The sequence below is a fragment of the Desmodus rotundus genome, chromosome 4 (assembly GCF_022682495.2).
Source record: "Desmodus rotundus isolate HL8 chromosome 4, HLdesRot8A.1, whole genome shotgun sequence".
In the NCBI taxonomy this organism is placed as follows: Eukaryota; Metazoa; Chordata; class Mammalia; order Chiroptera; family Phyllostomidae; genus Desmodus; species Desmodus rotundus.
Genome location: NC_071390.1, coordinates 145,931,485 through 145,944,309, shown reverse-complemented (window position 1 = coordinate 145,944,309; position 12,825 = coordinate 145,931,485). Strand labels below are relative to the sequence as shown.

Here is a 12,825-nt window from a genome sequence, read left to right as displayed (position 1 = left end):
TACACTAATTTCTTCTGGTGAAAGGCCTCTGAAGTTACACAGAAAACAAATACAACTTTCTCTGTAATGTGAAATGTTTCTATGCTTAATTTGTAATCAATTTAATATGATTTGTATTTGTTTAGATTTTTCTAGGAAAATTATAGCAGTGATTGTTCAAAAAATTTTTTAAATTAGTAACCTTTTGTTAAATGAAACTTGATTTGGAACTCCCTGGTATAGACAACAGTCAAAGTATTAGAGTGAAGGTGGGGGACAGGAGGAGGAAACATGGAAAAGAAAATGATGTGTGGTATGGGGTGCTTTGAGGCTTTCCTGCGGATCACAGTTTGAAAAACTGATATATAGCCAGTACTTAGGGCATCTGAAGATGCCTTGAAACATATTTTTCAGTAAAATACATTTAAATTTAACCCAAGTTGAGTGTGACTTGATTGAGAATGTAAGGAATTCCAAACATAGATCAAATATAGACTCCATATAAAAAAACCATTTAGCCTAGAAATATACAATATCAATAATTGAGTAGAAATGGATAATGAGTTGTTTCAGATGAGAGTTGAATCTCATTAGTGTGAAATAAAGCCATCTAACAACATTAGCAACATCTTTTCATAACATTTTCACTTATACTCAAAGGAAAAGGGGAAAAGGAGGTAATAAAAAGACCCTAATAATAGAAATTGTTGACAGAGTGTCTGTGTGAAAAAAAATTCCCTCAACCTAATTGATAATCAGGCAAATGAAAATTAAAACCACAATAACGTACTATTTTTCACCCACCAAATAGTTAAAAATAAAGAAGTCTCATAGTACCAGATGTTGCTGAGGATGGTGCAGTAACAAGAAAGTACAGTATTTTGCTGTGTGTAATGCCACATTTTTGCCCAAATTTTTGAGGGAAAAATAAGGATGCAAATTATATATGGGTATAATGAGTACATACTATGGGCATAATAATGGGCATAATCCTGTGTATAATGCTCACAAAAATGTGGGTGTGTATTATACACAGCAAAATATAGTACATTACTGGTTGGAGTTTATTAGTTGATACACTCACTTTAGAAAGTAATTTTTTAGCTAGTCAAGTTGAATGGGTTTCTACCTTAGATTTATCAATTTCATTTCTAGATATTTATCCTGGAGTACTTGTTCTGAAAATATGGTTATGGGACTTCTAAGGGTTGCCAGTATCCTTTCATGGAGTTTCTGAGGTTTATTTGCCTTTTTCATTCTCATTCTTGTACTGTAGAATTTTCCAGAGGCTGTATGATGTATGATAAAATCATTGCTTTGACAGCTAATGGAATGTGTATTTGTGTATTCATGTGTTTTAAAGCTGTATCAATTTTAATTTCTATTACTTATTATAACTTACCTCAACAAAAGCTTTTAGTCATTCTTTAATTTTAAAGAGTGAACCTTAAGACCATGATGTTTAAAAGCCAGTGCCCTAGAGCAGTAGCCTTTAGAGAATGACACCCCTGCCCCCGCCACCCCCCGAACAACAGTGTCATCATGGTAGGGAAAATAGAAATGTGAATTCTCAGGTCCCATTCCAGACTTAGGCAGAAACTCTTGAGGACTGGAGCCCAGCAATCTATATTATAACAAGCTCTCCAGGTGCAATTCTGATCAACACTGAAGTCTGAGAACTGCTGTTCTAGAGAAGTTCCATATTTAGGAATGTTTATAGTAGTAGTATTAATAATAGTAAAACTCTGGATGCAACCGAAATGTCTCATAATAGAATGGATAAATAAATTGTGCTATGTTTATATGTAAAGATAGCACTAAAAATGATATATTGATATACTTATGAATATGGATGAATCTTAAAAAGTAGTATCAAAAGAAGTGGGAAGCCAACAGAACACAATCATTTTATTATAAAAATTTATAAATTTGCAAAATCTCTGTATTTAAGATTATATATCTGTGATTTTTTTTTAAAAAAAGCTATATAAAGAAAGAATGTTTAATTTTAACACTTACCTTTTTGGGGTTTGGGATCCAGAAAGAGGCTTACAGGAAACTTCAGTGATACTGGTAATATTTTATTTCTTGCAGTAGGAAATTTATCTTATTTTTTAAAAATTACATATATTTACATAAATAAATTATATGTAATCATTACATATAATTATATATTAGTGTATAACCATATGCATACATGTATATGTATAATATATACAATATATAAAACATAGTTATATATATCATATACCCTTTGGTGTTATGGTTTATTTTCTAAAAATATTAAAATAAATTCTAAAATAGACATAGCTTGCAGCTGCTGAATAGGTGATTTTGGATTTTAAATCACCAGGAAGAATAACTTGGATTTCGTACAATTTTTATACAGGTCAGAGAAATATAGAAATCATTTTAGAGAGATTTGTATTTAAAATGGTTATAGGGTTACTTTTTAGCTTTCTAGAAAACCTAGCTGTCCAAAATTACTCATGAAAACTTTTTGAATAGACTATTATTTTAAAAGTGTGTTTCTGTGTAGAAAATAAGCATGTTTTAGAAAAACATAAGCTTATTTTAGAAAATAAGCATGACTCAAATAGTGACTGCCTATGGCTTGGGAGCTCCAAAATGTTAAATATTAGCACTTCTTTTAATGAACAACCTCTGCTGTACGGTTTTATCTAATACTTTTATGACCTCTAGGGGAGGTTAAATTAGACAACTGAATAGAAAATAAACTAGGATGCTGTCTTTTTACTTAGTCATGGTTAGATGTTTGAATTGGGCATAGAAGATACTGTTAATCCCAAAGTAACTTTTGGAAAGTATAGTTAACTTTAGAGGCTTTGAACTTTATTAACCTTTTTAGTATTAAACTTCTGAAATGTTGGTGAAGATGACATTGAATAAAATTTTAGGTATTAAATACTTTAGACAGTTTAGGTATATGTGATAATTTTTTTTAAAAGATTGCTTTGAGTATAGTATGGAAAGAAAGCCTTAATGTATGGAGAAAGAGAATGGATTTTTTTCCCACAAAGCTGCCTTAAAATGTCCATATTTTATAGAATCTAAAATTTTTTCCAATTTTGTTAGTACAGAAATTTACGTGATAGGGAAAAGAATGTGTTATTCTTAAAGCTTGGAGATGCATAAGAAATCTGACATCATATGTAAGAGCTTTGAAACTAGAAGTTGTACTTAAAAATGAATCTACTATAATATGTATTGATAACTGCTAATATAGTAAACATTCAAATAAATATAGTACAATATGTGGAAAATACGCTTAGATTTTTAAAATTTATAGTTCAACCTGGATTTGGCTGGAAAGATTTTTTATTTAATCCTCATCCTAAGATATGTTTATTGATTGTAGAAAGAAAGGGGGAGAGAGAGAGAAACATCAATTGGTTGCCTCCTGTATGTGCTCTGAGGATTGAGCTTGCAATTTAGGTACACTCCCTGACTGGGAATTGAACCTGCAACCTTTTGGTGTGTGGGATGGCGCCCCAACTGACTGAGCCACCCAGCCAGGGCTGGATAGATTCTTATACTGTGCTTCTGAAGATTTGGCCATGGAAAGGAAGAAGTTTGTAAACAAGATATTAATATATTCACATTTAAAAACTGATAATTTTCACTTTAGACTATTTTTCAGTATTTATTTTGTTGGAGAGACATAATTTACATATAAAAGCTATGTATTCTAAAGTTTACAGAAAAATTTATATATAATAACAAAGTACTTGGGATTATGTTAAATTAAAAGGCTTGAGAATGTTACTTTTGCAGCTTTCCACACAATATCTGTTTTTCCTTCTGTTTGTAATTTCAGAGATAGAGATATTTGTATTTTCCCTTTACTTTTCTCTTTATTTTGTGCTGTGGACTTTAAAAATAGTAAATATTTCTTACTGAGAGTCCCCTTCTCTTCATTCTGCTGTTGGAGGTGATATACTGTGCTCAAATTCTTTGTTGGTTGCCTTTGACTAATGCTTTTCAGCGGCCCCGGGCTCAGCTCCTGGTTCCCAGTATGGCACAATGACCAGGCAGATTTCTCGGCACAACTCTACCACTTCCTCGACATCTTCTGGTGGATACAGACGAACTCCCTCTGTGACTGCTCAATTTTCTGCTCAGCCTCATGTTAATGGAGGTCCACTTTATTCTCAGAATTCAAGTAAGCTTGTGCTTTGCAGGCATACAGCATCAGTGGAGCTCCTTTTGAAGGAAATTATTTGAACTGTTATTTTTGCCAGTGATAGACAACAATTGAAACCATGCTATTTGATATTTATTTTTGCTTTAAGAAGTTGTTTCTTGAATCATACTGTTTTAAAAATAATTGCTTATCACTTTCTCTCAAATAATTTAAGCTTAGTATACTTGTATACTAAAATTGAACTAATGCTTTAATATGATTTTTTTAATTCTAAATAGAACTAGAAAAGAAAAACACTGAAATTAATTTAACTGAATTTATTTTTATTGGCATTTTTGAGGCTGTTCAATAACAGTAAAATTTTAAACACCTTGAATGTTTTTTTCTTTAACATAAAATTGCTGGCTATCACTTTTAAGCTTGTTAACCTATATTGAAATGAGTTCAGAATCATTAAAAAAACATTAGTGGTGTTTGCTTATTCTGTCTCTGAATAATTATAACAGTGGGGAGGATTTTCTTTTGATTTCTTCTTGTTCACCTCAAATTGCACATCTCAACACTAACTGCAACTGATGTTTAAAAGCTATTAAGATTAGAAAATAGTTTGGGCATATAATGTCTGGAAATTTGAATTGCTTGTGGTAGTCATTAATTTCACTTTCCATATTAAGATGCTTAACCCAAAAAGGAACAACAGGTAAACAGTTCTGAAATGAGTCCATGTTCCAGTGTTTGTTACTGGCTTGGAGGGTGATCACAGAACTTTTGTGGCTTCTTTCTAAAGATGTGTGTTTTATTAGTTGACTTTAAAAACACTGAATAAAATTGGCTGTTACAGAATAGTCATGGGGATGTAAAAAAGTACAGCATAGGGAATATAGTCAATAATATTGTAATAACTGTATATGGTGTCAGATGTATACTAGATTTATCGGGGTGACCACTTTGTAAAAGTTACCATGGGGATGTAAACCTAAAACTAATATAATACTGTATGTTAATTTTAATTTAAAAATAAAGTATTAAAGGAAAATGAAAAGCCCTGAATACTCCATGTTTACATAGGAAATTGGTTTAAGTTCTTTTTTATTTATAATACATGTTCTGAACATGTATTTTAAAGCAGAGCTGGGAGAAAGTTACTTTATTTGTTTTTTTGTTTAAATTTTAGAGTTAAAGATTAATTGTATTGTGGCAGAAAGGAAAAAAGAAAAAACCTCCTAAGACTTGAAAACCACTTTAGCAGAAATATTAGAATTCACAAATAATCCCCAAAATTATACAACCTTTTTCTAGACTAAAACGTTCATCCAAACTAACAAACTTTATCAGTTAGAATTTTACCTTACATTTTCCCTGGTCTCCTTCGGTAGTGAAAAGTAGCTAGGGTCTGATTGTTTTACAGATTATCTTATTACTAGTTCTTTGAACTTTTTTTCATACTACCCTGCATTTTTAGATCCCATCTTTGTTTATTTTTTTCTTTTCCACAGTTGAACATTTAATTTACTCTGCAAATAGGATTTTTGGTGACCCTTCAAGTACTTGGGTGGGGTTGCTTATAACATACAAGACATATTCATTACTGAATGTCTATCTTTTGGATATTGTAAAGCAAATTTAGTTTCAGTTTTAAATATATTGTTATATGTTGTCAAATTAATTATCCTTCAATCTGAGTTACTGTTGGTGTTGTAATAGTAGATGTAAATGTTTTTAGTGTTTTGATGTGCATATTTCCTTTTCTGTCTAAATGTGGTGGTGATAAAGAGTAGTATCTTCACAGCAAAGCTTTACTTTTTCTTTATTTACTAACCAGCATGGCTAGTTACTAAGGGGTGTTTCTAGAAAAAATTTTTTCAGGTTTGTGGGAGTTTTTAAAAATCAAAAACTGTAGCATTTTATTCATTAAAAGCCTTCTAGATACAAAGTATCAGAATGAACAAGGACCAGTGTCTTAGTGAATTGAATGCTGTTTTTAGACATACAATGAATTAATTGCTTTAAGTTATTGAGTCTTTGAACACTGAACCTCTTCAAATTTTTATGCCTACCAACAAAATTTTAAAATTGGGTTAATTGAAGCAGCCCTTCAATTACACCAATCTTGGGAACCAATAAATTGTGTTTCTCTGTCAGTTTAGTGTTGTTAACTTCGTGTGATTAGCAGTAAACTGAATTTTGTGATCCATTCCTGTTGACTCTTTTGAGCAATCTTTGGCAATTACTGTTTTTTTAAAATGAGACAGAGTGGTAAGCACTTGTATTTACTTCTAGTTTATTAACAGTTTTTAATATATGTGCTGCACACATGAGCATTTGGTATTTCTTATAAATTATGTCCTCTCCACAAAGAAGTTGGAATATGTTTCTAGCTACTCAGTGATTTGTTATAAATTACTTAAATGCAAGTAATTACATATTTTAAACTATTGTTAAATCAGGTTTCCTTTATCAGAACAGTGATAAAAAGAAAGAAGGTAACTTTTGAGGTATCTTACTCCCTAAAACTCAGCAAACAACTAACATGATATATGAAGCACTCCTATTCCCTAGTAAATTTAAGAGTGCTGTCTTTAAAATTGTCAATTTAAAGAGTAATAATAACCTTGTTTTACGAACAAGGGTTTTTCCTGGAGATTTGTGTGTAAATTTTTATGTGTGTGTGTATATGTAAACTAAGAACTGTCCTTAAAGGAAACCTGTGATAATGTAGTTATTTATTATATGGGATAAATAGCTATTTCATAACCTATTTGTTTTATATTTATTTGGGTTCTAATTTACAACATTACCCTAATGGCAGACCAACCTGTTAGGTTATAGAAATATGGCAAAGATACAGTATCCTAGAAACCTCTGTCAGTATTTCACTGTTAACTATTTTTTTAATCCTTAGAATTTGAAATTTCCATTGCATAAAAGTGAATGTGAGGGTAAATTAAAATCTTCCCCAATCAATAAAACATTAGTATTAAATTGTTTTTTTTAATAAAATTAACCAATTGGCTAATAAGCACAACTAGCTTTAGATTTTCTTGTGTGTAATGAACTTGAAGGTTCTGCAGGTTTTTGTTTTGTTTTTGTTTTGTTTCATTTGCAAACTGTTCTTTGCATACTTATGTTTGTGGTCCTTGTAACTGACTTCTGCTTTTTGTTTGTTTCCTTTTCTTTCCTTTATCTGTTTTACTTCCCCATACTGTGTTGTTGCTATCAGTTTCTATTGCTCCACCTCCTCCCCCTATGCCTCAGTTGACTCCACAGATACCTCTCACAGGCTTCGTGGCCAGGGTGCAGGAAAACAGTAAGTTTGGATAAACTGAGCTATCGAAGGGTAGAGGCTCTCTCCTTATAGCATGCATGGCTGATGAGTCATCATTTTCCTTACTCTTGTTGAGAAGCTAATCTTACCTTGAAAACAGGTGCAGATATGTTATTGAAACTGAAGAGCACGGTCTTCAGTTTTTTCTCTTGTGCATGATTACTGACCTATATAAATTTCAAAACTGCAACTTTAGGTATTTACATGATCTAAAATGTGAAATCTGATATTGCAGAATCTTAAGGAAAGTATAATCAAACACAAAAATACAAATTGGATGGAAACTACTAGCTTTCAATAATTATTAGGGGTATTAGTTAGAAAGAAAACATTTTGTGTTTAGTTTTCTCCAAATTCATCAAGATATACATTGTTACACTGTGAGATTAATTTTATTATGTAATTGGGACAGGTTTTTTTTTTTCTTTAGTTACAAAAAATTTTTAGAAAAAGCTTGTAGCCTCACATTTTGATACATGAATAATTTCTAACCTATGTAAAGATTCATTGGTAAAATAAGAATGAACCTGCAAGAGTAAATACATTATATCATGATCTCTATCCATATAAGTGATGGTCATTATAGAGCCCTCTTCATGTTTTGGCTAGCTTCATGCAGGTGCATGCAAATCTGTCATCTTTTTAAGCACTTCTCTGAAGGAAAGTCAGAGAGTTTTGAAAGTTATTTTAAATATACAAATTTAATTAGGATACAGAGTTTATATTGTTGTCTGATTACTTTGAGGTTCTGGAAGATATATATTCCTAGGTACAAGATCATAGTGAGTGTTAATTTGGCACAATGAAGAATTTTATTATGCCAAAATAGCTTTTGAGATTAAGATAGTAAGGTAAGGTGGTCTAGTAGTAATTTATTTTATTTGGGACCATCACCATCCAAATAAATCTCAGAATGGTTTGAACAAATATGTGACCCACCCGATCAGCCAATCTTCCAGGAGAATACATTGTAGCAAATTCTGTTGTTCAGCTTTTGCTGACCTTGTGTTGCACGACCTGTTTCCTCCTTTCTTCCAGTTAAATATTTGTTAATTTAGTGTTACGTGCTGTTCTTTTGGGAGTAATACAGATAGTCTAAGACAAAGTCCCTACCTGAAAGAAATACATAATTTAATGGACTTTTTATAAAATATTGCAGTTTCAAAATATTGAAGTTTCTGGGTGTAAACCAACCTTGAAATTTGTTTGAAAACTCTGCGTTTAAAAATACAAAAAAAGTGAATCTTATTTTTAAAACTAAGTGAATAAGGGTAAATTGTTGGTCTTTAAGTCTGTTAAGAGTTTAAAACCTAAACCTGTTAAACCTTTTGAACTGCCTTACAGCCAGGAATTTTTAGAAACTATTTTAAAATAATCATAATGAGCAACCATTTAGTGGGTCCAGAGCTTATTGACAAGCTCTTTGGTAACTTTAAATAGAAATTCAAGAGTTAAATGTACATTCTACACATGCCTGGTTTTCGCTAACAAGGTGCATGGTACGAGTTTAGTTCCTTCCATCACACAGATGAACTTGAGCCAGTCAGTTGTTCTTTTTGTGCTGCAGAATGTCCAACTTTATTTGCCATCTATCTTGTTTGAAAGCATGTTAGGTAGGTTGGTGATAAACTGAGTATCATCAATATCTTAAATGTTTTATGAAGTACAAATTATTTTGTGTTCTCTTAAATATTTGGTTGCTTAAATATTGAGTTCTACCAACCCAAAGTTGGTAATGAATGCATGTAGCAGTTAACCTACTAATAAATGTGTTTCAGTTTAAGATACTCAGTTTAGGATTGATATCAGAAAGCATTTTTGAACTATCACAGGGTGCTAGGTAAATTATGATGCATAGATAATTAGATTGACCAGACTCCTGCCCTGTGTATACATAGTTTGAAGATAAGCCAATGTAGATTCACAGTAGTTGGACATAAAGATAATTCAGTGAAAACATTAAACTAGTAAGTTATGTATAAATCAAGAATAGATGGAATTTAGGGATTTAGGCAAACCATAATTTACATATTAATCCAAATTAAGAACATAAGCTGTGGCTCTTTGGTGTCAGCATGGATTTGTACCCATTTTCTTCTCCTCTCAATAATAATGGAAAGCTTTAAGGGTTATTAATGGGCAGAATTAAATAGACCCAAACATTCAGTAGAAGAATAATTTGTAAACCTATCAGAATGAACATTACCACACAGGACTTGTTTTCTAATAGCCCTTTGCATTCCTCAACAGGATAAAATAGAAATTCACAGAATTGAAGTGGAAATAGGGCCATCATCTGCAAATGTTTTAAATCTTGATCCCTTGGTTATATTCTCAGCACATTATTCCAAATAGGTTAAACTTTAAACCCTGTGTTACACGATAGATAATGACTGCTTCTTTTGATCATATAGAAATAGCCTTAGAAATTGGCGTTTGAGTTAGTATATTGGTGTTCTAAACTTCTTCCCTGAAGATACATGTAATTCCCACATTAATTTGTATCAAACATTTTCATATGTCTTTAAATTAAAAATTGTGTTCCAGTTTTGAATTCATTCCTTAATGTTGGGAACATTTGTTGCCTGGTGTCATAGTTCAGTGAACAGAGTTCTGGCCATTTACACTTTTGATTATTTAAATCACACACACATACCATAACCATCTAGAATTGGAGGTATGAGTTTTTATTTTTGCATGATATAAGTTACTTTATGTGTATTTGTTTGTTTTTAATTACCTTACCACAATACTTTATTTTTAAAATCTTTGTTGTGGATGTATTCTCAGAATGGATCTTTAGGATATAGTCTTCCCCTTATCTTGTGCTTATGTTTTACTAGCAACAAGGCAAAAATCTTAACCTGCTTTCTACATTAAAAATGTTGATTATGAATACAACCTTTTTTTAAAATACTCATTGAAATTTTCTACTAGTTTGGAATTTTTTAATTTAATTTTCTCTTATTAAAATTTACATAGAAGAATAGAAAACCTATACATAGAAGCAGACCTAATACCACCACCTTTTCTTTTTTTCTCCATTAAAACAAATAAAATTAAATACCACCCACTGGACACTTATTTCTGGGAAACTAAAGATATTAAAAGCTAAAATCAAGGCCATGAATATACACAGTGAATGGTTATCAAACTATTAATGTAATGTTATTCATAATATTTATTGTAATCCAAATGAGAAAAGTGACATAAGGCTTATTTAAGGAGCTAGGCTAACTAAAGAGTGACATTTATCCTGACTGGAGTCTTGGAATAAGGAAACTTCTTTACTCCTACAATTCTTATAAAAAGAGATACTGTCTCCTAACCTCCTGCATTCATTAATTTGTAGTATTTCCTAATACTTTCATTTTTAGCTCATTTTATTATAGGAAATTATTTTTAAGAGTAGTGGAAGCTTTAACATGCCAAGCTTTTATTTCTAATCATTGCATGTTTTATTATAGTGCATGCTGTATATGAATCAGCTTTCTTAAATTCTTTTAATTTATTAATTTCCACTTAGTCTAGTTCCTGATTCAGATTAATTATTTGAATTTTTTTAGTTGCTGATAGTCCAACTCCGCCACCACCACCTCCACCAGATGACATTCCCATGTTTGATGACTCTCCACCTCCGCCGCCGCCACCTCCTGTGGATTATGAAGACGAGGAGGCTGCAGTAGTTCAGTATAATGACCCATATGCAGATGGGGATCCTGCTTGGGCCCCCAAGAATTATATTGAGAAAGGTAGGTACAATTATCTTTGAATTAGCATAAAGGAAAATAACCTAATTATAGAATTTAGAGCTATAAAGAATATCTAATCTAGTGTTTCTCAACCTTTTGAATGATTTTACCAGTCAAGATGCTTTAGTTAAACCTTGTTCCCTATACATTTTCAGTATAAAGAGAGGATTCTTTATATTTTAAATGAAAAGTATAATGTTAGATATGCTTTTTCAGATGACAGTGCTTCTAGCTGGAGGTTAACTTGCCTGTCTGCATTTTATAGATGAAACAACTAAGACACAAAAAAGGAGTGAAATGATTTACTTGTCATGTAATTAGTAAAGATTTAAAACATTTCTAAGCTCTTATAATAAAAATAGAAACCTTTCATAGCTAAATATTTTTAAACCTATTGGGATTATTATGAGAAAAAGTTTCACTTAGGGTTTTCAGTTAGTTGATCTTACAAAAAAAGAGAAAATAATCACTAGAATTTTATTTCATGAAATTATGTGTATGTATAATTTTAACATCCAAATATACCTAACTTGCCCGACAATCACTATAATTATTTATGAAGAAATAGTGGGTGGGAAACAAATCCTGATTTTAGAGAGTTTGCTTTTTTTCACGCAATTATGTGCTATTTAAAAATCTGTATTTTGTATAGAGTTCTGAAAGATCCTTGTAATTCAGGTGATCACATTTAATTGCATTTGAAATACAGTCCCTTCCATTGGCTGTATTGGATTAACTGACCTTAAGTAGCTGTAGCCCTTGAGACTTGTCTCATTCTCTCCTGCCCAAGTTTTGAATACATAGCTAAAAGTAAATTTGCTGTTTTCCTTTTTTGTATTTTTAACCAGTAAATATTCTGCATGTTGTTTGGGAAGTCATTTATATTATACTTTACATTTAGATTCTCATGTACCTTCAAATACAGATATGTTGTGGTTATTATGAGGTTGATAAACTTGAGTAGTCTTGTATTGTTTTTACCCATATTTTCTACTTGGAAAAGCAAATTTAACTTTAATTGTCTATGAAATTGGGACTATTATACTTATATAAGTTGACAAATTTGGAATTATATAATGGTAAATACAGTTGGTAACCCAGGATAAATAACAAATATCTTCACAGTTTGAAATTGTGAGTCTTAAAATGAGGGGTCATCACAATTTTTTTTTTGAAAACGACCAGATAAATACTTAAAAAAATTTGAGATATAATTGACATAACATTATATTAGTCTCAGGTGTACAACCTAATGGTTCAATATTTGTATATTTGCAAAATGAAATATTTAAAACTTTGCCAGCCACATACTTTCTTTTCATAACTGCTCCACGCCACTGTTATAGCACAAAATCAGCCATAGACAATATTTAAGTGAGTGGATGTGTCTGTATTCCAATAAAACTTTATTTACAAAAAATGCAATGACTTGGATTTGGCCATGGGCCATTGTTTGCAGACCCCTATTCTAAACCAAAAAGCTGATATTTAGTAGGGTTATACATCTGTGAATTAGGATCCTGGGGAGTAAAATGGACATCAAATTGTTAATGGTCAAATGCTCAACAGTAAGAGTTACTGAGAGAATATGTGCATTGGGGGAG

The 12,825-nt window shown here is 31.3% G+C and overlaps 1 protein-coding gene across 11 annotated transcripts in view; it reads left to right on the top strand.

Annotated features, from left to right (window-relative positions):
* ABI1 (abl interactor 1) overlaps positions 1 to 12,825 on the top strand; it is a 129,359-nt gene that overhangs the window by 113,459 nt on the left and 3,075 nt on the right. For 5 of the 11 annotated variants that reach the window (XM_053923385.2, XM_045184119.3, XM_045184125.3 and 2 more), the window contains 3 exons: positions 3,986 to 4,162; positions 7,365 to 7,451; positions 11,036 to 11,221. In XM_053923385.2, coding sequence (XP_053779360.1) covers positions 3,986 to 4,162; positions 7,365 to 7,451; positions 11,036 to 11,221 — 450 coding nt within the window. The remainder of the gene's footprint in view (positions 1 to 3,985; positions 4,163 to 7,364; positions 7,452 to 11,035; positions 11,222 to 12,825) is intronic. The other 6 variants (XM_024576607.4, XM_053923387.2, XM_024576614.4 and 3 more) reach the window with 3 other exon arrangements.